At 45.1% G+C, this 25,763-nt stretch overlaps 1 protein-coding gene across 1 annotated transcript in view; it reads right to left on the minus strand.

Moving 5' to 3' along the window:
• The window catches only part of LOC132515211 (transmembrane protein 51), a 202,555-nt gene that overhangs the window by 90,309 nt on the left and 86,483 nt on the right, over window positions 1-25,763 (minus strand). Inside the window, exons 3-4 of the mRNA XM_060141381.1 lie at window positions 20,823-21,029; window positions 4,821-5,091 (exon numbers count right to left, since the gene is read on the minus strand). Coding sequence (XP_059997364.1) covers window positions 4,821-5,091; window positions 20,823-21,029 — 478 coding nt within the window. The remainder of the gene's footprint in view (window positions 1-4,820; window positions 5,092-20,822; window positions 21,030-25,763) is intronic.

The following is a 25,763-nucleotide window of genomic DNA, read 5'->3' on the forward strand; positions in this document are numbered from 1 at the left end:
GTGAAGTAAGTCAGAAAGAAAAAGACAAATACCGTATGATAACACATATATATGGAATTTAAGAAGAAAAAAAAAATGTCATGAAGAACCCAGCGGTAAGACAGGAATAAAGACACAGACCTACTAGAGAATGGACTTGAGGATATGGGGAGGGGGAAGGGTAAGCTGTGACAAAGCGAGAGAGAGGCATGGACATATATACACTACCAAACGTAAGGTAGATAGCTAGTGGGAAGCAGCCGCATAGCACAGGGAGATCAGCTCGGTGCTCTGTGACCACCTAGAGGGGTGGGATAGGGAGGGTGGGAGGGAGGGAGATGCAAGAGGGAAGAGATATGGGAACATATGTGTATGTATAACTGATTCACTTTGTTATAAAGCAGAAACTAACACACCATTGTAAAGCAATTATACCCCAATAAAGATGTTAAAAAAAAAAAAAGAATTTTCGGGCGTGAGCTGTTGGCCAAACGGCAGGGGAGTTGCTTTAATATTTTAACAACCCCCAGCTGTCCTGGTGCTCTCCAATAATCACCAGTCTGCAGCAAGGGCAGTGTGTGCGTACCTTAACTGTGTCTTTAAGACATTGTAAGTTGTAAATAAAACTTAAATAACAATCCTGGTTAGGTAATAACTTAATTTTTAAATTTTACTATTTACTGAATGTTCGCTATGCACCAGGTGCTGTGCTCAGCACTTACGGGCAGGATACGATTTCGTCTTCATAACAACCCTGTGAGATAGGCATTATTATTCCCATCTCCATTTTATATGTGAGAGATATGAGGCATAGAGATGTCAAGTCACCTGCTCAAGGACACACAGCTGGTAAGTGGTGGAGTCAAGGGATGAACCTAAGTTTGTTGGATTCAGAGCCTATGCTTTTAACCACTATGCAGTAAATGTATTGAAGTGGGAAGAGGTTTATGATATATTATTGAATTTTAAAAATCAGGTAGGGAATTCCTTGGCAGTCCAGTGGTTAGGATTCTGTGCTTCCACTGCAGGGGGCACAGGTTCCATCCCTGGCTGGGGAACAAAGATCCCGCAAGCTGAGCAGCACGGCCAAAAAAAAAAAAAAAAAAAGGAGGTTACTTATGTTAGGTTCATATGATCCCATTATTGGGAAAATATATGAATCAAGATGCTATTTTAACAAATCGTTCCACATATTTTCTTTTCTCAGTAATTCTTCCCCACCTCCCATGAGCTCTTGCAGTTAAGATTTGGCCTTGGAGCTGATGGTTTATTGCCTTGTGGAAAAGGAAGGATGAGTATTAACTAGAACAGGGTGATTTTGCCCCCAGGCAAAATGACGTTTTGATTTTTGGCAATGTCTGGAGACGTTTTTGAGTACCACAATTAGGGGGTAGTGGTGGTGGTGTTGCTACTGGTATCTCTAGCGGGTAGGAGTCAGGGAAGCTGCTAAACATTCTACAGTGGACAGGACAGATCCCACAACAAGAAGTCATCTGGCCCCACATGTCACTGTGCCAAGACTGAGAAACCCTGACCTGACCTGCAATAAATAGGTCCTTGGCTTTGGGTTTCAAATAGAATTTTTCAAGTCTAAAGCAAGGTGACAGTCTAACAGTAAACCAATTTAATTTGAAGAGCCCAGCTTTGCTAAGAGAGGAAAGAGTTTTCTCGGAACTCTTAAAAATAGGTGTTTTCTGTCAAGAGACAGCATGGAGGACTGGAGCACAGAGTTTTCTCTAAAGCGTGGAGTAGAGAGGCCCAGACAGAAAGGAACTCCCCATCACAAGGGAAGGTGAAAGTCCTTTTCTGAGGATGGGGGGAAAGTCAGGGGAACGAGGGCAAACGTTTGGAAACATGAGACCTGGCTGAGAGGCTGAGGAGATAGAGCCCAGGTAGACGTGAGGGACTCTAAGCCACATGACTCACCCTTCATTTCTCCAGGGGGAAGGCAAGTCCTTTAGAGAAGCCCCGAGTTCAACATGGCACTGGAGAAACCGGTGATTACAGTGGAAACATTTAAATGGCGGAGTGAAAAACAGAAAAGAAAAGAAACAGCCCATGTGCCATGTGTCCAAGGATGCATTAAAAAAAACAAAAACAAAACCCTGTATATATGTTCATAAAACAGAACATGATCCATGCAACAAAATGAATGATCTCAGAAATACTATGTGGAGTGAGAAAAGCCTTCCACAAAGGAACATGCACTGCATGGTTCTGTGTACTTGAGATTCTAGAACAGGAATAGCTAATCCATGGCGGGAAAAGAATTCAGAAGAGTGGTTGCCTCTGGGGCCTGGGGCTGGGAATTGACTGGAGAGGGACATGAGGGAACTTTCTGGGGTGATGGTAATGTTCTATATCTTGATAGGAATTCGGGTTACATAGGTGTACATGACCGTCAAAACTCAATGAACACACTCAAGATCTACACTTTCATGGTGTGGTAGCCAGCCTCCAAGGTGACTGCCGATAACCCCCGCCTCCTGGTCTTCAGGCCCGTGTGTAGTCTTCTCCCACACTGGAGGGTGACGCCCTGTGTAACCAGCAGGACGTTGCAGCAATGACAGAGCATGACTTCTGAGGCTTCGTCACAAGAGATGCTGCAATTTCTATCTTGCTCTCCAGGATCACTTGCTCAGGAGGAGCAGCTGCCGTGTCATGAGAACACTCGAGCCACTCTCTGGGGAGGCCTGTGTGGTGAGGAACTGGGGCCTCCTGCTGACAGTTATGTGAGCACGCTGTCTTGGAAGTGGATCCTCGGCCCAGGTCAAGCCTTCAGATGACTGCAGCCTTACGAGGGACCCTGAGCCACAGCCATCCTGCTAAGCTGCTCCCAAATTCCTGACCCACAGAAACCGTATAGATGATAACACATGTTTGATTTTTGCTTTATGCTGCTAAGTTTGGGGAGAATTTGTTATGCAATCATGATAACTAATACACATTGTGTGTTAATTTTACACGAAGGAGACAAAAAATGTTGAATTCTAGTTAAAGGTATATGTGCTAAAACATCTGGGGGGGACTACAGATGTGTGCTATTTATTTTGAAATGCATCAAAAAATAAGATGGATTAATGCAGGACGAGAAGGATGGGTAGACAGAAATGTAATAAAGAGTACAGCAAAGTGTTAGCGGTAGAATTAGGAGGAGAGCTGTTCTCTGTAAAATTCTTTTTGCTTTGCTGTATGTTTGAAAGTTTTCACATTAAAATGCTGGGGGGAAATGGCTGAGTAATTTCTTAACTTGGGTGGTAGGTACATGAGCGTTCCTTAGATGATGATGATGATGATGATATAAACTGCAGAGATACCTTTCATTTGCTCCTTAGTCTGTATATTTCAGAATAATAACTTTTTTTTTTTTTTGCGGTACGCGGGCCTCTCACTGTCGTGGCCTCTCCCGTTGCGGAGCACAGGCTCCGGACGCGCAGGCTCAGCGGCCATGACTCACACGTCCAGCCGCTCCGCGGCATGTGGGATCTTCCCGGACCGGGGCACGAACCCGTGTCCCCTGCATCGGCAGGCGGACTCTCAACCGCTGCGCCACCAGGGAAGCCCAGAATAATAACTATTATTTGAATGGCTGAGGGAGGTGACTAGGTGAGTGGTCCTGAGTGAGACCAGGGAAGGGTGTGGAGGCATCGAGAGACCTGGGGACTCAGAGGGGTCCGGGGCTGGGACGCAGAAAACAGAGAATGGGACCTTCACACCAGTGGCCACAGAAGAAACCTGGGAATCATGCCAGGGACTAAGTCCACCCAGCTACTCTGCAGTAAGGCTGGCAAGGCCGGGAGGATGGGGACAGACAGGAAGTCTCCTCCCCAAATGCCATGCGGCCTTCTGGGGGGGTGGGAGGGGGGAAGAAGGAAACCCTGATGGCTGTGTGTCCCCAAAGTGACCAGGCTGTGAGTGACAGTCACTGAGATAACCAGCCTTAAATTTGACTGAAAAGTGTTAGATGAGATTAGATTGAATATATCACCTCCGGAGAAGTAATTTTCTCCATAAGCCTCAGTCTCCTCTAACCTGTAAAATGGTAATAAAATATTTAAAAACCTCCTAAGGCAAGAGGGATTTCAGTTACCAATATGTGTGTACATCTGAGTCGAAGTATATAAATTTAGATCCTGACACACATTCATATATATTCATATATACGTACACACAGACACACACACACACACACACACACTCACCACAGAGGTACTGACGCGTGCAGACGGGCAGAGCACAGTCTTGGAGTTTGTGCCAAAAAGTCAACAGGGAGAATCCCGGTGATAAGGGTGACAGCTTATCTTTGACTGTTTTCTAACTTTCTGCTTATCCCAATTTTTTCACAATTGATTATGTTCTACCTCAGAATCAGAGAGCAAAAGCCAGAGAAAGACAAATATCATATGATCTCGCTTATATGTGGAATCTAAAAAAAGGTACAAATGAACTTATCTACGAAACAGAGAGAGAGTTACAGATGTAGCAAATAAACTTATGGTTACCGGGAATAAGAGGGGGGAGGGATAAATTGGAAGAGAGGGATAGACATACACAATACTATATATAAAATAGATAACTAAGAAGGACCTACTGGATAGTACAGGGAACTCTCCTCAATACTCTGTAGTGGTCTATATGGGAAAAGAATCTAAAAAAGAGTGGATACATGTATATGTTTAACAGATTCAGTTTGCTGCATACCTGAAACTAACACAACACTGTATATCAACTGTACCTCAATAAAAAATTGTTTTTTAAGAAAAGGGGAAAGCAGAACCTGAGACCCATCCTCCCGGCCAAAAGCCCACCCCCTAAGCTGCCATGGAAGTGCCCATGAGTACCTTGCTTGATGCTGGGAACCCTGTGGGCGGCTCTGTCCACCACGAAGGAGAGCATCTTCCTGCTGGCACTCACGGGCCGCCTGTGGGAGGCAGGTGGGACCATGGGGGGCCCGGGGAATCCCGGGGACCAGCTCCTCTGCACTGGCGCTGGCCAGATGCCCGGGTGGAAGGGGGCCTGTGGTGGTGAGGGTGCCTGGTTCGGTTGCTGGGTGGCCCGAGGTGGCTGTGGCGTTGGCCAAGGTGCTGGGCCCCTCACCCATGGGAAGGAGACCTGCAGGGGCAGACAAGAGGGTCAGGGGAGGTTACCAGCAGCTGGGGTGGTCTTCACCCTTCTGTCCCGGCGACACAATTGCTGCCCTAGATTTCAGCATATAAGTCACTTCTCCCAGGAAGCCCTCCCAGACTCTCCCCAAATTTGGGATGGTGGTCCCCACCGTGGGTCACCTTGCACACTATTGCACCACCATTTATTGGGTGCAGCCTTTGTGCCAGGCACCCAGTCAAAAGATTCGCATGCATTACCTCATTTAATACCCCTGATGCTCTGTGATGAGCCCCAGGCTGAGCAAGACCTAGTGACTTTCCCAGGATCACAGATGTGGTAGTGAGCGTCTGAGCTGGTAGAACGCCACCTCTGAGCTCGAGGGTGAGAGCTTTTTGTCTACCTTGCTCAGCACCGTATCCTCAGCTCCTAGAATAAACCCTTGGCACATACAGAGTAGGTCCTTAAATACTGGTTGAAAGAATGAATGAACACATCTCCGAGATTCAGCTCTCCAGGATACACACATCCACACTGTGTCTCTCTCTGGCACTCCCGTTCCGTCTGTTCCCCGAAGCCGAGAGCTCTGGGGTGGCCGGCACCCCAACTGGCTCGCACCCCAACTGGCTCATTAACCTGTGATCCTCAACATCTGCCACATCTGATTCTTGGCAGACGCTCCATAAATATCTATCGAGGGAACCTTTCTTCATCTGACCCAGCGGAAGATGTCTGTAGCTACTTTCAACAGACAGCACATCAAAATCCATCTAAACCCGGAGAAGCAAATGCTGAGAGGTGCTGACACCTGGCTTTGTCTTGGTTAATGCTGTTGTGGCCGTCCCACCCCGAGCCTAGTGGTTAAAGCGTGACATCGTGAATGCTACCATTTATTGTAATTACTCACCGATTTCTCACAATAGCCCTGCAGGGGAGGAGCTCTCCTTATTCCTAGCTTACAAATGAGGCATGGAGAGGTTAAGGAGTTCACCAAGCTCAGGTGGTGGTGGAGAGGGTGGTGGGACTGGGGTTCTGGAAAGCTCTTTCCCTCTCTGTCTCTCTCTCCCTTCTCTGCCCCCCCCTCCCGCCCCCAGTCTCTTGGCAGAAAAAAACACACTTTTCAAGTAAGAAGCTAAGTTCAAAGGTTTGCTGCCTGTGGCGGGTCACGTTTCGCTTTCTGCAGACCGGAGACACATAATGAGAAACAGGACAGAATGCTTCCGAAATAGGAGCGCTGGCAGACAGAACTTCCTATAGCTCCAGCTGGATGGTATTCAAGAGGAAGGTTCTCCACTCACTCAGGTTCCCAAACCAGTCTTTTAGCTACAGTCTTTCCCAGCCAAGTCAAGAATCCGGTGAATTCCCCTGAAGACTTTTTTGGAGTCAGGGAGAGTATTGTTCAGGAAAATCAAACTCCAATTGCCTGGAGACACCTGGCCCAGCATTTATGATGACACTGGCCCCGTTGAAACCTGTTTCAGGAACGGACTTGGCAGTGTTCCAGAACTCTGTTACCTTATGTGAAGATTCGAATTTCTCTCCAGTGTGGGCACCTCGGTCTCCACCTAAGCTTTCTTCCTTTCTCTCTTTCAGAAGCTGAGGTGTCCTGCTCCTGCCTTGCACTAACTTCTCCATCCATCTTATCCCTTCCCGTCCTCTCCTCTGGGGCTGTCTTGCCTCAATCATTCCTATAACCTTTCCTCATCTATTTAATAAAGATTTATCGAATGAAAGGGCTGAAGGTGGGAAGGGGGAAATTTGAATATGTTTTACCCCCGCCTGCTAGAAAACAAATCTAGAGACCACAGGTAGTGTGGAGGAATTCCCTTTTTTTTTTTTTTTTTTTTTTTGCGGTACGCGGGCCTCTCACTGTCGTGGCCTCTCCCGTTGCGGAGCACAGGCTCCGGACGCGCAGGTTCAGTGGCCATGGCTCACGGGCCCAGCCGCTCCGCGGAATGTGGGATCCTCCCGGATCGGGGCACGAACCCATGTCTCCTGCATCGGCAGGCGGACTCTCAACCGCTGCGCCACCAGGGAAGCCCAAGGAAATCCCTTTTGTGCTGGGATGCTCAGGTAGATGTCCCTCACTGCCCACTAACTGCCAGGGTGCTAAAGGGAGTGGTCATATCTCATGCCTCAAGTGGTCCACTGCTGTAGTGGACAGGCCACAACCCACCCGGCTCTTCTGGAAATTCCAGGAATCCCCCTCCCAATCTGTTGGCTCGTTGCTGTGGGTGGGGTTAAGCAATCAGCCAATCACACTCCCTGGCCATACTGATTGGTTCAGTGGTGGGGCAAGTCATCCAATCAGAGCCAAGGAGACCCAAGAAGACTTGGCGGGACACCAGGATCTGGAGTGACCTGGTGGAACTTCAGAATGCAGCCAGCATGAGGGAGCAGAGCCCAGACATGGAGAGAGGGAAGCTGTTTATTTATTTTTCAAATTGTGGTAAATAACCTGCAACCTAAAATTTATCATCTTAGCCATTTTAAAGTATATAGTTCAGTGGTGTTAAGTATATTCACATTACTGTGAGATGGATCTCCAGAACTTTTTCGTCTTGCAAAATGTAAACTCTATTACCATTAGACAACAACTCCCCATTCCCTCCGCCACCCAGCCCGTGGTGACCAACATTCTGTCTCTATGAATTTGACTACTCTAAGTACCAAGTACCTCAGCTAAGTGAAATCACATGGTACTTGTCTTTTTGTGACTGGTGTATTTCACTTAGCATAATGTCCTCAAGGTTCATCCGTGTTGTAACATGTCAGAATTTCCTTCATTTTTAAGGCTAAGTAATATTCCATCATACAGTTTAGAGTGTATTTTGTTTATCCATTAAGCGTCATGGGCACTTGGGTGGTTTCTACCTCTTGGCTATTGTAACTGTGCTGCTGTGAACATGATGGGGAAGATAAGGAAGTTGGTTTTGAGCCCTGGCTGGGGTGCTACCCTGAAGGGCTCTATCCCTGAGGCCGGCTAGAGCTGGTTTCTGTCGCTTGCAGCACATAGGGCCCGAACGATAGGGCCCCTGGGGGAAGGAGTGAAAGGTGTGTAAATGCAGCAGAGACTCCAAGCTCGTCGGGTTTAAAAATTAAAAAATGAAGTTTGGGTTTTTCTTGTTCTCCGAAGTGTGTTGGTTGAGGGTAGCTTTAGTCGGATGGTTAAAGCTGGTTTTCTCTAGTTTGCCGGCTTGCTCTATCACAGGGAAGGTCAAGGTTTTCTCAGAAATTGCTGCTGGTAACTACAACGAAACAGGCAGGGAGAAAAGCAAACATAAGAAAAAGGCTCACATCAAAAGCCAGCTCTGGGCTGTACAGGAAGCATGGGGTCAAGGTCAGTTATCGACAAGTCTGTTTTCATTATTTATTTATTTTAGATTTAATTTTATTTATTTTTGGCTGTGTTGGGTTTTTGTTGCTACGTGCAGGCTTTCTTTAGTTGCGGCGAGCGGGGGCTACTCTTCGTTGTGGTGCACGGGCTTCTCCTTGCGGTGGCTTCTCTTGTTTCGGAGTGTGGGCTCTAGGCGCATGGGCTGCAGTAGCTGGGGCACGCGGGCTCAGTAGTTGTGGCTCGTGGGCTCTAGAGCGCAGGCTCAATAGTTGTGGCACACGGGCTTAGTTGCTCCGCAACATGTGGGATCTTCCCGAACCAGGGCTCGAACCTGTGTCCCCTGCATTGGCAAGTGGATTCTTATCCACTGTGTCACCGGGGAAGTCCCCAAGTCTGATTTTAGAAACTTTAGTTTAAAAATACATGCTAATGCCTTTTCTCTTTCTTTGTGTCTGTTCTCTGACTATATGGTATGTTGCCATGGTTGGGTTTTTTGTTTTGTTTTTGAGGTAGCATATGTTATACTCCTGATTTCCTTTCCATACTACCTTTAAAATAGCAGGTTGTCAACCACCTGGATTAACCATGACCACATCCACGGCTGAATTTATATTAGCTTTAATAAACACGGGTCAATGATTTACTCAAGAAATCACTATCCATTTTTTTTCATATTATCTACTTGTTCTTTGTGTTATTTCTCCAATATCTGCTTCTAACCCTGTAAAGAGTGTAGGTTGAATGGGAGACCCTAAAAAAAATTCAAGGTAGTTTGCACATTGAGTGCCTACAGTACACATGAATTCTGCCAGGAAGCCCTGGAGCCTGCAGAGAAGGTGGGAACTTAGACCTTGCCCTTGGAGAGCTTGTTATGTGCTCTGCCATTTGTAAGTAATTGTGGACAATACAAGGGCTATGAGCCACTGTGTAGAGAAGCCACAGATGTGCCACAGACTCTGCTGGGTACTTAACGCATGTGGTCTCATCTGATCTCCAGAATAATCTTGGAGGAGGCATTTTACCCCTCATTATGTGGATTAAGAAACTGAAGCTCAGAGAGGTTGAATGACTTGCCCAAGGTCTCACAGCCAGGAAGCGGTGACACTATTTGACTCCAATACCTGTGCTCTTAGGACTTCTAGGTTACTCGAAGTCATGATTTATTATCTGCTTTCCATACTCACAAACAGATCTTAGATGGTTGGTTAGTGAATGATAGGATATTTTCCAAGTTAAAAAAAGGAACTGAGCATTAGATGGTGTGAAAAACCACAAGACATCACATGGGCTACTTAGAAATGGGATTTTCTAGGAACACTGACAACTGTCTTATGGAAGTGTTGTTCATCTGGTACATGCCATGCCCTGGAAGCAGCTCAGAGGACCCCAGCCTCCATCCGGGAAGACCTGTGGTATGTTCACTGCTGTACCAGAGGAGTGCTGGGGCCAGCTGGTACCCGCCCAGAGAACCGATTGTTAAATGACCAGGAATTTTGCCAACTGGTTGATAAACACAGCCATTAATAAGAATTAACTTACATAAATTTACAATTAAATTATATCAGAAACAAAGGTGATACAAACTTAACTCACCCCTTCCTAATTATTTTACTCTATTTTATTATTACCTATGCTCTTGAGGTTATTTCGCTCTACTATATGTGTCTGTTGGAAATGCCACATAGTGATGTGTTACCACACCTCTCTTTCCATCTCTGTATTCAGGGATGTGTCATTGGGAGCTTGAAATTGACCGTGGAGGGCGTATTACACCATAGAAATCAGGAAATGTTATAAATCAGGGCTTGATTTTTAGAAACTTTTACAAATAGGTTTAATAATGGTGGTTCATGTAGAGCTTGATTTTTTTTTGTTTGTTTGTTTTGTTGATTGCCTAGACTTGAGACGGTAATGGAGAAAATGTTAACAATGCAGATTATACAAAAGCATGTTGTGTCTTAGCCATTATGTTATGAATAGAACAAAAAATTGGGGAAACGTTCTTCCAGTATTTGAAAATTATTATCTGATGCAGCAAAAAAGTCACTCATGTCACTGATGCATGTGTGATGTTCTTCTAACGTCTTTCTTTTTTCACTTGTATTATTCATAAATACAAAATATCCCCAAATATCCACCAGCGCTCAGGTCAGGAACTCTCTCATTCGTCAACTGCAATGAGAAATTGGCTGTGGATACAAGAGTTCAGCTAAAGTCAATGAAAGCATTCTGTGAGACTCAGCTGGCTATATAGAATTTACAAGAAAGAGTACTGTATTTCTTGTTATGTGGAAAGACTGTGCTACACATTCTTTATATCAGTAAACCTTATGCTATGCATGCATGTACTTTATTCCAGAGAGCTGGTCATTAAATACTTACCAGCCAATCACTGGCTGTACTGGCGCCCAGCAGAGTGCCTGCTACTCATGGTAGGTGTTCGCTGACTGAGCTGAACAGTTGGCAAACGGAGTGTAAAGAAAAAGGACTTTGATTCTGGGGCTGGGATGGGGAAAATACATGCTAAGCCTGGCGCATCTTGTAACAGCAGAGAGTAAGGAAGTGCCCAAAACGAAAAGGTGGGGAGATGCTCAAGGACACAGCAACCAACCTGAAAGAGCTCCCAGTGGCCAAGGCTGGAAGAATTTGAGCGATGAAATAGTTAATGAGTATTGGATTATAACTCAAAGTGTAAAATAAGTATACATGAGTCCATACTGACATAGATACATTAGGGAGTAAATACATAAAGGAGGGAGAAGAGACCGTCTTCTATACAGAAGAATTTAACATACATAGATGTGGAGGTCTGGAAGGGCCTGGGGGGTAGGGGTGATGGTGCCAGGCAGGCACACTGACCGCAGCATGGAGGAGCCATGGACCTGGAAAGACAGAATGGAGACTATAAAACATGGCCAGTAGATCTCAGAAGCCAGGAGAGGGGGCTACTTGGCGCCAGGACAAATGGCCTTTATCTCAACAGCTCCCTGGGTGTCACCGTAACTCAGAGAAAAGGGTAAATCTTGTACGGGGTTTCAGTGTGAGAAATCAGGATTATACATTTAGAACACAGAACCGCCAAGTTATACATTATTTTTAGGTTTTGGAACTTAAAAGAATTAAGTCCCTTTGAGCTGTTCAGAAAAGTCATTTGTTTGGGTTTTTCCCAGCCCCCATTTTCTTGTAAATCTTCAATCTTACGGTTTTTTCTTTCCTTTCAAGTTCTTTCTAATCAGCTTCCTGGTCAGTCCATAAAATGGGAAATAGAATCTAATGAGAAAACAGCCGGATTTTTGCAAATAGCTTTTGCTACTCCTAGACTTGGCCTACTCCAATTCGGTCTTGCCAGATTGAGAGATGGAATGAATGAATGAATGAATGAATGATCATCAACTAAGTTAAGAGAAGGAGCAATGTGGTTCTGGTTTGGTAACAAAGGGTGTGGTCTGCCAGAGGAAGCAGGAAGTGGCCCGGTTCCTGGCCGGGTCTGGGTTCTGTCTCAGCAGGATGCTAAGGGTTCAGCCCGTGCTCCCGTCTCCACCTCCCCGATGTCATCTGCATCGTCTGTAGACATCTGGTGACAACACAGCCTCAGGGGTCCTTTTGTGTGAGTTTTTGCTGCAGATGCCGAGCCTGAGGCTGTCTGCTGCCCCATGCCCTCCACTTCACTGGTCTCGGGAAATCGCCTTTGATATAAAACACCCAGCCTCAGGATTTCTCATCACATCAGTAGGTCCCCACGGGACCTGTAAGAGCACAGGGTAGAGGAAATCCTACAAGGTCAGGTAGGAGATGACAGAGCTTGACCAGAAAGGGGTTTGTTGTGAAGGGCACCATGGTCTCTGGTCATTCACTCAGTTGCCGGCTTCTCAACCCCGGGTACAGTAAAGCCACATCTTCCTCAAGAACGGGCCCTATTCAGAGGTCCCAGGAACGTGGAAACGCCACCCTTCTTGGGCATGGACAACTAAGGCCCCGACTCTGAGCTTCTCATCACACCTGTTCACCAGAGGAGAGAAATGAGCAACTCTGCTTCCTTGGAGACTGGCCTGGGACTTTTCCAATGGAAAAGTGGATTATTCGTCATTTTCCTCCCCCCAGATCCCTAGTGGCAAATCCCGTTAGGAAGGTTCCACTTAGGCAATAGGAATGCTTCCTAATGTCATGGACATCTTCTTTGTTTTTGCCTACCCCGCATCCACTTTTTTCCATCTTCTGGACGGGCACCTTAATTTTTTGCGGGGAAGACACCCTTTCCCTGACAATCCCGAGTCCATATAACTCTGACCCTCCCACTCCAGGGGTGAGCCCATAACCCAGGCCTGGCCAATCAGAGCATACTCCTTGCCCCTGGCCTCAGTGATTGGTTCAGGGGAAGCCCCATGATCCAAGCCACTGCCAATGAAGATGCTGGCTCTCTCCCTGGAACTGCTACTTTGTAGGGTGCCGGGGCTGCTGGGGGCCACTTTCCTACAGGTGAGGCGAGAGTCTGTCTGAGATTGTGAGGCTAACAGGGAAGAAAGAGTCAGATTCCTGACCATGATTTGGGCGCCTGGATCCAGCTGGGCCTACGCTGCAGCGTTTGGCCTTTTCAGTTACATGAGCTTTTTTTTTTTTTTTTTTTTTTTTTTGCCTGGGCTAGTTTTAGTTGGTTTTCTGACACTTGCAAACAATCAGATTTCCTGGACAGCATGCTTATGGAGACTTCAGCGTAAGCCTCACTATGTACTCGGAATGAAAGTTGTTTTAAAGGTAATGACACGCGCAGATAAAACCCACCAGACTGTAACCGCGCACCAAATGTACCTTTAAACGTATAAAAGTAAAGCAGCGTCTCCAGAGAAGAATGATTTCAGACCAAGGAACTGCTCATAAGACAAGTAGTAAAGCGCTGCTTAGAGAGACTCTGACAGACAAATAGTTCTCTAGCTACAGCAGGCTTCAGGCTACAAACCCCAAATTTCTGCTTCAAAAGTGACCCAGGGAAGACATTCCATAGTTTTATTTATTTAGTTTTTTGGCCTCGCCGTGCACTTGTGGGATCTTAGTTACCTGACCAGGAATTGAACCCAGGCCCTCAGCAGTGAGAGCACTGAGTCCTAACCACTGGACCACCAGGGAATTCCCAACATTTCACAGTTTTAAAGGAAAACTTTCCAGTTGAAGAAACAGGTAACATTTATAATAGGCATCTGTTGTATATATAATATGTTAATGTCTAGTATATTTATCAGATACATGTCAATGTAATTATATTATTACTATATATGCAAATGCATATATATGTGTATGTATATTTAGAACCACATATTTGCAGCTCTTTTTTAAAGAGGTGTTGAAAAGACTGTTCAAAATTTATTTTTCCAGCTTGTCTGTTTTTTCTTATTCCTCAGTAAACTTAAGCTATTAACCAGCACATTTCCCGGCACACAGTAAGGCTCAATCTGAGTGAGTTCTTTCTCCCCAGCTCCCCCCTCTATTTTAAGTTCTTCTTTCAGAAACCAAGTAAAATGAAAGAGGCAGTACAGCATAGTGTTACAAGCAGAGGCTGGTAAACGTTTTCTGTAGAGCCAGACAGTAAATATTTCCAGCCCTGAGTGCCATATGATCTGCCCAGCTAACTCTGCCGTTGTAGCAGACAACATAGGCAATACTGAAATGAATGGGATGGCTGTGTTCCCATGAAACTTTACAAAAACAGGAGATGGCCTGCATTTGGCCCTGGGCCATAGTTTGCCAACCTCTGGTTAAGAACTTGGGATTTGGCATTACACAGAATCTGGTCCAGCTCCCTGCTCTGCTCCTCCTCTGTGACCCTGATGAGTGTGTTATTTTTGTGCCTTGTCTGTAAAAAATAGGGATAATAACAGCCACTTCTTAGTCTGTGAGAAGTGGGTGAGATAGTGTACATGAAATGCTTGGAACACTTCCTGGTCCATAATAAATGAGCATAAAACATTAGCCATCAGGTATTATCATCATCATCAAAAAAGAAGAAGAAAGGGGGCAACTGAATTTGTCCAGGAACGGCAGCAATACCCCTGGTAAAAAGTTAGTGGATGGACTTCCCTGGTGGCACAGTGGTTAAGAATCCGCCTGCCAATGCAGGGGACAGAGATTCGAGCCCTGGTCCAGGAAGATCCCACATGCCGCAGAGCAACTAAGCCCATGGGCCACAACTACTGAGCCTGTGCTCTAGAGCCCGCGAGCCACAACTACTGAACCCGTGTGCCACAACTACTGAAGCCCGCGCGCCTAGAGCCCGTGCTCCGCAACAAGAGAAGCCACCGCAATGAGAACCCCGCGCACTGCAATGAAGAGTAGCCCCCGCTCGCCGCAACTAGAGAAAGCCCGCGTGCATCAACGAAGACCCAACGCAGCCAGAAATGAATAAATAAAATAATTAAAGAAAAAAAAGTTAGTGGAGCCAGGGACTTCCCTGGCCGTCCAGTGGTTAAGACTCCACGCTTCCAATGCAGGGGGTGCAGGTTTGATCCCCGGTTGAGGAACTAAGATCCTGTGTTGGTGCAGCTGAAAAAAAAGTTAGTGGAGCCAACCCAACAAGCAAGGAAGCCAGATAACTGAAAATGCATTTTCTTCTATTATCAGTTTCTTCGTTTTTACCCACATAATGAATCATCCCCTGTAGCGTGTGAAATTGCAGGTTGGACTGGGAATTGCAAGACCTTCCTTAACCGCTGGGCAGTGAAGGACCTGCCTGGGCTCTCACGGCCCCACGATGCTTCGTGCTATTAGGAAAAGCCTCCAAGGGACTCAGGAGAGCTGGCTTTTAATCCTGGCTCTGGATCTATATGACTGATGCCTAACCTTGGGGAAGTCGCTGAAACTCTCTGAGCCTCAGTTTATGCCATGATAGGGGTGGTCCCAGGGACCTCTATAAAAAAACCTGAAGGGGGAAAGGGGACCTGGGATTAATGAGTAGCTCCTTGGAAGAAATTGGAAATTGAAGCTCAGAAAGGTAAAGTCAGTTGCAGCTGGCATTTCAACTTGGGTCCATCAAACTCCAAAGCCCTTGCTTTCTCGATTGTGTTCTGCAGAGCTTCCCCATTAAAGCAGCAAGGAATATTGGCCGACAGAGGGCGCTCTTCTCGCAAGACAGGACGTCATGACATTGCAGGGACAGAAGACAGTATCCAGGAGACACATGGGAGAGTCTGGCTGGACTGGGAACAGGGCAGAGCAGGCTACAGGGAAGGCCAGACACAGGCTATCATGGGGATGGGGGCTGCTGCCAAGGAGCTGTCAACCCCCTCATGGCGCAACTCGGCACGTCATTTGTGGCGCCTGGCTTCCTTTTTCATTCTGGCCATTTCCCTCAGTTTTGCCGTATTTCAGAACAGAGAAAGACATGATTTATACATATGGGTGACGTGGGTTTCCTCACTCAGCTGCCTTGTAAGAATGGCGCCTCTGTGACTAGCACAGCTTGTTTCTACACCTCCTTTCCCAGAGCTCAGAAAGCACGAATAAAGGCAACAACAAACAAAACCCACAATACGGCAGGCACACCTGACCTTATGACTTCAATTTCCCACGCCTGGTGCCAAGACTCTATGGTATTAATCAACGGCTGCTTCAGGGCATTGCAGACGGCCCTGCGGGTTATGTCCTGCATAGCTTCAGTGGGCACCATCCACATGGACCACGTTGTGAATGGTGACCCTGGAGTTGTGCAATATGGCAGCCCTAGCTAATACTTTGATGAGAGACCTATGACTTACAAAGTATGGTCCTGGGCACATCCTGGCTGCCAGTGTACTTTGTCAAACAAGAGTTTTTCTTTATATTTTTTCATCTTGTATGTTGTTCTATGGGTAATTTATCTGCAAATGTATTTATGTGCTAGTGGGGGCAGGTCTGGGGAGGTTCCCCTGTCCAGAAGGACACGTACAAAGGAGGCATCCTGGCTGCTCCATGCTGGTCTGCTTGACTCTAGAGCTGAGGGTTCTCATGTGCTTATTAGGTGCCAGACGCTGGACTAAGCAATTTACGTACTTTGCCCACTGAATACCACGGTCACTCAAGGTGGTAGGAACTATTGTTACAGGAGTGGGGACCGAGGCTCTGAGAGGCAGATGATTTGTGCATGTCCAGTATAAAAGCCAGTACAAGAGCAGGGCTGGGACGGCGCTGGAGTCAGCCTGACCTCAGGGCACGTGCTCTAACCACTGTGACACCTGCGAACACATCTGGATTCCTAACCGCCCTGCACCTCACCCCTCTCCCCCAATAAAATGCTGTCACACCCTCCTCTATTGGTTATGGTCACCACAAAACCCGTAATAAGTGTTTTCATTTGGGCACTCTTTGTCGGTTAAGTTCTCATCATACTTAACCTGTATGAGAGCAGGGCAGTCACCCGTGGAAACTCCACCCAAGGAGGAAACACAGCGCCCTCACCAGGGACCCCAAAATCAATTGGAAACAAGAACATGCCGGAAGAAAGACGGCCACAAATTTCTTAGAAAAACTGGGCTTCAGAATATTTGATGAGAGATGCTCTTCAATACCTCTCCCTTTTTCCCCTCTTTCTTTCTCTTCTTTCTTTATTTTTTTTGCCGTACGCGGGCCTCTCACTGTTGCGGCATCTCCTGTTGTGGAGCACAGGCTCCGGACGCGCAGGCTCAGCGGCCATGGCTCACGGGCCCAGCCGCTCCGCGGCATGTGGGATCTTCCCGGACCGGGGCACGAATCCGTGTCCCCTGCATTGGCAGGCGGACTCTCAACCACTGAGCCACCAGGGAAGCCCTCTTTCTCTTCTTTTAAACAGCCAGCAGGTTGGGGTCATCAGGAAGTGGAATTTGTAGGAACGTGTCAGTCAGTCCACAGGCCGCCCTCACGCGGGCCGTGCAAAGGGCCCCTCCATGAATAAGAGCGTCACGGATGGAAGCTTCTCAAGCTGGGGACGCCCTGGCAGAGAGCACTTTTGAGAAGATGGGGTTGGGGAGAGTCCTGCAAAGTGCCCTGGGCCCAGGCCAGGGCAACACTTGTGCAGCTGCCTGCAGTCACCCGAGGAATGAAGCAACGTGCAAGTGCGTGTATTGAATAAGAATTGAAAAAATCCGTGTATATTCGAGTGACCGTGAGAGTATGCTTTCCTCTGTGTGAAAACCAGTCAAGGCCACTGCTCCAGCTAGCATCAGGCTAAATGGTTTTCTCCCCTCCTTTTTCCGCAAGTGGGGATCGTGTTTAATTTGCACTGACTAGCTGTGTGGCCCTGGGGAAATTACTTAACCTCTCTGAGTTTCGGATTCCTTGTCTGTAAAATGGGGATCACGGGAGAACCCATCTCATAGGTTGCTGTGAGCGTGAGATAAGGGAAAGCAGGTGAATCGCTTAGCTGTTCACGTCAGTGATTCCTCCTGCTGCTCTTACAAAGCATCTTCTTCCGTCTTATCTACTCAAGGTTAAAGGTCGTCAGCACTGTTTCCCACAATTATATAAGAAGCACCTTGTCAAATAAAGTCCCCATTCCATATCTGTACACCCATGTTCATGACAAACTTACTCAAAATGGCCAAAAGGTGGAAGCAACCCAAGTGGCCATGGATGGATGAACAGATAAACAGATAAACAAAATCCATACAATGAAATATTATTCAGCTGGAATGAACCATGAGGACATCATACTAAGTGACACAAGATGGTCACAAAAGGACAAACAATGTAAGATTCCATTTATATGAGGCACCTAGAATAGTCAAATTCACAGACACAGAACGCACGGTGGGAGGGGAGGAAGGAAGCAGGGGGTTTTATCTGATGGGCACAGAGTTTCAGTTTGGGAAGATGAACAAAGTTCTGGAGATGGATGGGGGTGACGGCTGCACGACAGCGTGAATAGATTTAATGCCACTGTGAACTGTACACTTGAACGTGGTTAAGATGGTACATTTTATGTGTATTTTACCACAATTTTGAAAATGAAAAGTTAAAAACAAACCCCCAAGTGAAGTACCTCCAAGGTTTCTCCGAGGTCTGGGGTGATAGAAATGGATGAAAATGTTCTGAAAGCAGGTTGTGGTGATGGCCGCACAGCTCCATAAATGTATTAAGATTGACTGAATTGACACTTAAAATGGGTGAAGTTTCTGTTATGTAAATTGTGCTTCAGTGAAGCTGTTAAGAGCAAGCAAGCAAACAACACATGCTGTGATCGGAGACTTTGGAGGATGAAGGAGCTGTTCACTGTCTTGACTGTGGCTACGGTTTCCCAGGTGTACACATATGTCAAAGCCCATCCACTTACAGACTTTAAACCTGTGCCGTTTATTGCATGTCAACTATATCTCAATAAAGCTGTGTTTTCAAAAGGCAGAACAGTATTCCATATATAAACGAACTCCTTATAATTTATTAACAATGCCCCCTTTTGATGAAAATTTAGGTTTCAAATGTTATGCCCCTATAAATAATATTTCAATAAATATCTTTGTAGGAAAAAAAAAAAGAAAAAAATGCAGATATTGTTTGCTGCTCCCCCTCTTCTTCCCCCCACGGGCAAAGCCACAAAGTCAGAACTTCCCAGGGAGGGGGCCTGGGAACCTGTAATTTTACTGAACACTCCTGAAAAATTCTTGTAATCAGACATGTTGGGGCACATTGATTCAAACTTTGCGAACTTGGATTTTCAGGCTTGGGAGTTTGAAATCCCCTTTTCTTTGATCCCTAAAAAATTCTGTAAGTGTTCCATACAAACGATTCTAAATTTGGGTTTCCCTACTATTGGGAATCAGAATCATCAGGGAGCTTGTGAGAATGCATATTCCCAGCCCCCTCTCCCAGGGAGGATGTGTATGGTTGCCAGATTTCGCATAAATAAATAAATGAATAAATAAATACATAATAAACTATAGGGTGTCAGTTAAATCTGAATTTCAGATAAACACCAAATAATTTTTTTAGCATAAGTGGTTCCTTGCAATATTTGGGCCACACCGGTACATAAAAATTATTTGTTGCTTATCTGACATTCAGATTTAACTGGGTGTCCTGTATTTCATCTGGGAGTCCTAACTATGAGTCCTCAGGCCTGGGGTGAAGCCCAGACCTGCACTGTTGGTTTGCTCCCCACGTGGTTCTGATGAGGGGGATCCTTAGAACCCGTGTTGAGAGTCCCTGATCAGGTCAACACCTGCTGGGTCAGGAGCCCCTCCTCAGGGAGGCCAGCGGACCCCAGTGCATCCCACGAGTGAGCACACTTTAATGCTGGTCCAAGGAGGAAAAGGGGTCTGAGCAGCCGCAGGAGAAAACTGCCCCAGATTTTCAAAGCCAAACATGGTGGATGCGGCGTCACGGGCCCTGCAGCCTGAGGGATGCTGCCGGTCTTCTCTGAGTGAGTATTTAGGGCTGCCTAGGGGACCCACAACCCAGGATTCTGTCTAGATTCTCTAAACTTTATTCATTTATACCCAGCCTCGTCCCAGAAAGGATTTGAAGCCTCGGAGGTCTCAGTCCATGCAGCGTTCTTGGTGCTGGCGAGTGAGGTTAACACACCGTCTCTCTGGGACACACATGACAGGTATTAATTGCGTGCTCACCACGAATGGGCATTATTCTGGGAGTTTTACAATTATAACCATCTCATTTAGCCCTCGAGATAAGCCTGCAAGGTCATTGCTGTCGTTGGCCCCATTTTGTAGATGAGGAAACCGAGGTTCCGAAGGGTCCAATGGTTTGTGCAAGAGCACACCGAGTAGGCCAGTGGCAGAGCTGGGGTTCTGACCCAGGACTGTGTTGCTAACCAGCGCCCATCCTTCCTCCCTACTGAACCAGACACTTCTTGTGACTGAGCTTTGCTGGGCGAGTTTTGGGTTACGTGCCGCTTAACCTGGGGCCATACTTTAGGTCCTGATCCCGGGAACCTTTCTGATCCGGTGTGATAACAGCTGTCAGGCCTTGAGCGTCTACTCCCGCCGGAGACTTTGACTTTTTACACATAGATACTCTCTCAACGCCCTGCACCGCTGAGAAGACCCAGACCCAGGCATGCAGAGTACCCTGGTCGAGGTCGCAAAGCTAGGAAGTTGCAGAGCACTGATCTGCCTAAAAAGGAAGCATCCACCTCTGCATCTTCAAAAGCACACACCTGCTTTCCACCTCCCCTCGCCAAGCTTCACTTTTCAGGAAAATGCTCTCGCTCCGGGCTGGTCGCTAGGCAACTCTTGCATGTAATTCCACGAAATGCCCAGAAGAGGGCGCGAGGACTCGCTCTCCCCCGGCACCCACGCGATGGGTCTGAACTTCGCGGAATCGCGAAAGCAGAGTGACGCGCTCCAGACGAACTCCACCCGTGGCCGTATCTGAGCCCTAGGCTGCACGGAAGGTGACACAACACGGCGCCTCTGCACCCCACCCCCACCCCGCAGGGGCCTGGACTCACCGAGGCTGGGTTTTCGATGACCAGTTCATAGGTCAGCCCTCCGGACCCAAACCTCAGGATGTCTCCGGGTAAGAGCTTCACAGCCACGTTCTGAATGTGGCACCCGTTGACGAATGTGCCGTTGCGGGAATTGAAGTCCTGGAGAACAAAGCTGCTCTCGGCCTCATTATATTCAATGAGCGCGTGATGGTTGTCGATGTCTGCAGACTGAAATGGAGAAGGGGGACAGTCAGAGCCAGGAAAACAGGAATAACAAGGGGGGCCCTAATGTTTACTAGTGCCACTGACACTGGGTGCCCCAATGTGCTAACCACTTCATCTGGCTGGATGGTCACTGCAATCCTCATTTTAAGAGGAGGATGCTGAGGGTCCGAGAGGTGAAGTGACTTGCCTAAGGCCACACAGCTAGTGAGTGGAGGGTCACCAGACCCTGACAGCAGACCCAGGATAGATGCCCAGTTTTGGGGTAGGGCGTCAGGCAACACAGAGGTAAGAGGGAACTCGGGGGGAATTGGCCACTTTGTAGTTCTCTGATCCCATGCAAGTATCCTTTTGGTTGTCCTGAATGGCAAGACAGCAGAAATGGCCCAACACAAACCAGAAGGGTCAGTTGGCAAGTGACAACTGTCCATTTACTGCAAGTGTTAAAGTTAAGGGGAGGTTTTGTAATAACTGTTGTTTTCTTTTGTTTGTTCTATTCATTTTTAAAATAACATTTTTTTTGTAATAATGCAGAAAATGAGAACTAGAGAAAAACACAAAGACATTAAAATCACTTAGACTCCCGTCCCCCAGAGGCAGGCACTGTGAACACGATGGTTCACATCCTTCCAGTCTTTTTTCTATGCTTACAATCTTTTTAAAAAGTTTAAACACAATTGAGCTCACACCACAAAACATAGTTTTATAACTACATTTAAAAGCCTTGGTGTACAATGAAGGTTTTTCCCATGTGATTAATTATTACTGTTGCTTCTTAAAAGCTTATCAGAATTTATCTAACCAAAGATGATCTATTTTTCAATAGGGGCCCTAGTGTGACCACATTTCCCCCAAAAGAGGGAGACCCCAGACAGTGAATTGTCAGTGGAGTCAGAAACCTCTTGTGTAACCACTTTAGTAAGAAGAATGAGCAAAACTCGGCACCAGGGAGGAAATATCACATTCCCCCTGGCCCCGGTGCCCTGTACTATGGGCTGCAGGGCACGTGTGAAGTCTTCTGTCTTCTCAGGACACTGCCTATGAGCCATCCACCCCAGCCTGAGACTTTGCAATTATTTTCTAAGTTACTCTTCTCAGAGTGCCTCATCCAACTTTCATAGAGTGCACTTGGACTTAGAAATCTATACTAACGTCCCACAATATAATTATAACCAATAGCTTATATTAATAATATAATAGCTTATATTATATGAATAGATAATAATATAACTGCATATATTAGTAGAATATATTAATTACACATTATGTGCAATTACACAAATGCCAGGAAATTTGCTAAGTGCTTTACTGCATTATCCCATTTCATCTTCACAATAATTCAAAGGGAGACTTCCTCATTTAAAAAAATTTTAATTTTTTATTGAAGTATAGTTGATTTACAATGTTGTGTTAGTTTCAGGTGTACAGCAAAGTGATCCAGTTATACGTATATATAATATCTATTCTTTTTCAGATTCTTTTCCATTACAGGTTACTACAAGACATTGAATATAGTTCCCTGTGCTGTACAGTAGGTCCGATAGTCACTCATTTTTTAGATGAGGAAACTGAGGCATAGAATGATTAAGTGTGCCCACAGTCAGCCAGTTTGACTCGCTTGGCTTGTTCCCAGGTTTGCCTGATTCAAATGACTGTGCCTTTCAAGTTCCTACCAAACACTCTGGCACTTAAAATACTGAAACACAAGAAGAAAGTGGGAGTAGCTATATTAATTTCAGGCAGAGCCAACTTCAGAGGAAGGAAAGTTATCAGGGATAAAGAGAGGCGATACATAGTGATAAAGGGGTCGATTCTCCAAGCAGACATAACAATCCTTCATTGTATGTGCCCAACAATAGAGCATCAAAGTATGGGAGGCAAAAACCGATAGAACTGCAAGGAGGAGCAGATGAATCCATCATGGTAGCTGGAGACCTCAACAGCCCTCTGTCAGTAATGGGCAGATCCACCAGGCAGAAAATTAGTAAGAATGAAGTTGAACTGAATAGCACTATCGTCATCTGGATCTAACTGGCAACCACGCAACTTCATCCCACAACAACACACATCCTTCTCAAGCTCACATGGAACGTTCACCAAGCAGACCACTTTCCAGGCCACGAAATATACCTCAACAAATTTAAAAGAGTAGAAATTATGTAAAGTACGTTTTCAGACCACAACGGAATTAGGCTAGAAACCAATACCAGAAAGACAGCTGGAAAATCCCCAAATATTTGGAGATTAAACAACACACTTCTAAATAACAGATGGGCCAAGGAGGAAGTCTCCTGGGAAATAAAAATTTATCTTGAGCTAAATGAAAATGAAAATACAACCTGTGAAAATTTGCAAGATGCAGTGAAAGCAGTGCTTGGAGGGAAATTTATGGCATTGAAGGCACACATTTGAAAAGAAGATCTAAGCTTCCACCTTATGAAACTAGAGAAAGAGGAGCAATATAAACCTACCACAGCAGAAGAAAAGAAGCAATGAATGAGATAAAAAGCAGGAAAACAACAGAGAAAATCAGCAAAATAAAGAGCATTTTTTTTTTGTAAAGATCAATAAAATTGACAAACCTCTAGCAGGATAACCAAGAAAAAAAGAGAGAAGATACAAATTACTAAAATCAGTAATGAAAGCGATGGCATCACTACTGATCTCATGGACACTGAAGGGATAATAAAGGAATATTATGAATAATTCTATGCCCACAGATTTTATAACTTAATGAAGTGGACTATTTCCTTGAAAGACACAATCTACTGAAACTCATGCAAGGAGAAATAAATACTCTGAATAGACTCATATCTAGTAAAGAATTTGAATCAATAATGAATAACCTTCCAACGTGGAAATCACCAGGCCTGGATGGGTTCACTGGTAAATTCTATCAAACATTAAGGAAAGAATGATACCAGTTCTCTATAATCTCTTCCAGAAAATAGAAGAAGAGAGAACACTTCCCAGCTCATTCTGTGAGGCCAAACTTATTCTAATAGTAAAACCAGATAAAGATATTACAAAACAGGAAAATTACAGGCCAATAACTCTCATGAACATAGATGCAAAATCCTCAACAAAATATTAGCAAATTGAATCCAGTAATGTATAAAAAGAGTTATACACCACAGTCAAGTGGGATTTATTCTAGGTATGCAAGGCTGGTTCAACATTTAGAAATCAATTAATGTAATCCATCACATCAACAGTGTAGAGAAGAGAAATCGCATCATATCAGTAGATGCAAAAAGAGCATTTGACAAAATTAAACACCCATCCATGATAAACTAACAAACCAACAAACCACCACAACAACTCTTGGCAAATTAGGGATGGAGGGGAACTTCCTCACCTGATAAATACATCTATAAAAACCCCAAAGCTAACATCATATTTAATGGTGAGAAACTAGAAGCTTTCCAATTAATATCAGGAATAAGGTGAAGATGTCGCCTTTCACCACTCATTTTCAACATTGTACTGTATGTCCTAGCTAATGCAACAAGGCAAGAAAAGAGAATAAAAGATATATAGATTGGGAAGGAAAAAAAAATCTTCTTTGGTGAAGTGTTTGTTCAGGTCTTTTGCCCATTTTGCAGATGGCATGATTGTCTATGCAGAAAATTCCAAAGGACTGACAAAAAGCCCTCCTGGAACTAGTGAGCAATTATAGCCAGGTTGCAGGATACATGATTAATATACAACAGTCAATTGCTTTCCTATATACCAACAATGAACAAGTGGAATTTGAAATTAAAAACACAACACCATTTACATTAGCACCAAAAAAAAAAAAAAAAGAAGTACTTAGGAATAAATCTAACAAAATACTTAGCTATATGAAGAGGTATATGAAGAAAACTACAAAATGTTGATGAAAGAAATCAAAGTAGTCTAAATAAATGAAGAGATATTTCATGTTTATTTGAAATTCCTTAGTGATATATGATGTTTAACATCTTTTCATATGCTTATTTGACATCTGTAGATCTCTGGTGAGGTGTCTGTTCAGCTCTTTTGCCCATTTTTAAGTTGGGTTGTTTGGTTTCTTATTGTTGACTTTTAAGACTCATTTATTTTTGTTTATTTATTTATTTTATTGAAGTGTAGTTGATTTACAATGTTGTGTTAATTTCTGCTGTACAGCAAAGTGATTCAGTTATACATATATATACATTCTTTTTAAAATATTCTTTTCCATTATGGTTTATCATAGGCTATTGAAAATAGTTCCCTGTGCTCTACAGTAGGACCTTGTTGTTTATCCATTCTATATGTAACAGCTTACATCTGCTAACCTCAACCTCCCACTCCATCTCTCCCCCAACCCCCTCCCCCTTGGCAACCACAGTCTGTTCTCTATACCCATGAAGACTCATTTATTTTGGATACGTGCTTCAGCATCTTTATTCATAATTGCCAAAAACTGGAAGCAACCAAGATGTGCTTTAAAAGGTAAATGGATAAACAAATTGTGGTACCTCCATACAATGAAATATTAGTGATAAAAATAAATGAGTTATCCAATAAAAAAAAGACATGGAGGAATCTTAAATGCATATTGCTTAGTGAAAGAACCTAGTCTGAAAAGGTTACATACTGTATGATTCCAACTGTACGAAATTCTGGAAAAAGTAAAACTATAAGGAGAGTAAAAGATCTGTGCTTGCCAGGGGCACAGGGGCTCTGGGGCTCAGGGGATTTTAGGGCAGTGAAAATATTTTTTATGATACT

This window comes from Lagenorhynchus albirostris, chromosome 2 (assembly GCF_949774975.1).
Source record: "Lagenorhynchus albirostris chromosome 2, mLagAlb1.1, whole genome shotgun sequence".
NCBI lineage: Eukaryota > Metazoa > Chordata > Mammalia > Artiodactyla > Delphinidae > Lagenorhynchus > Lagenorhynchus albirostris.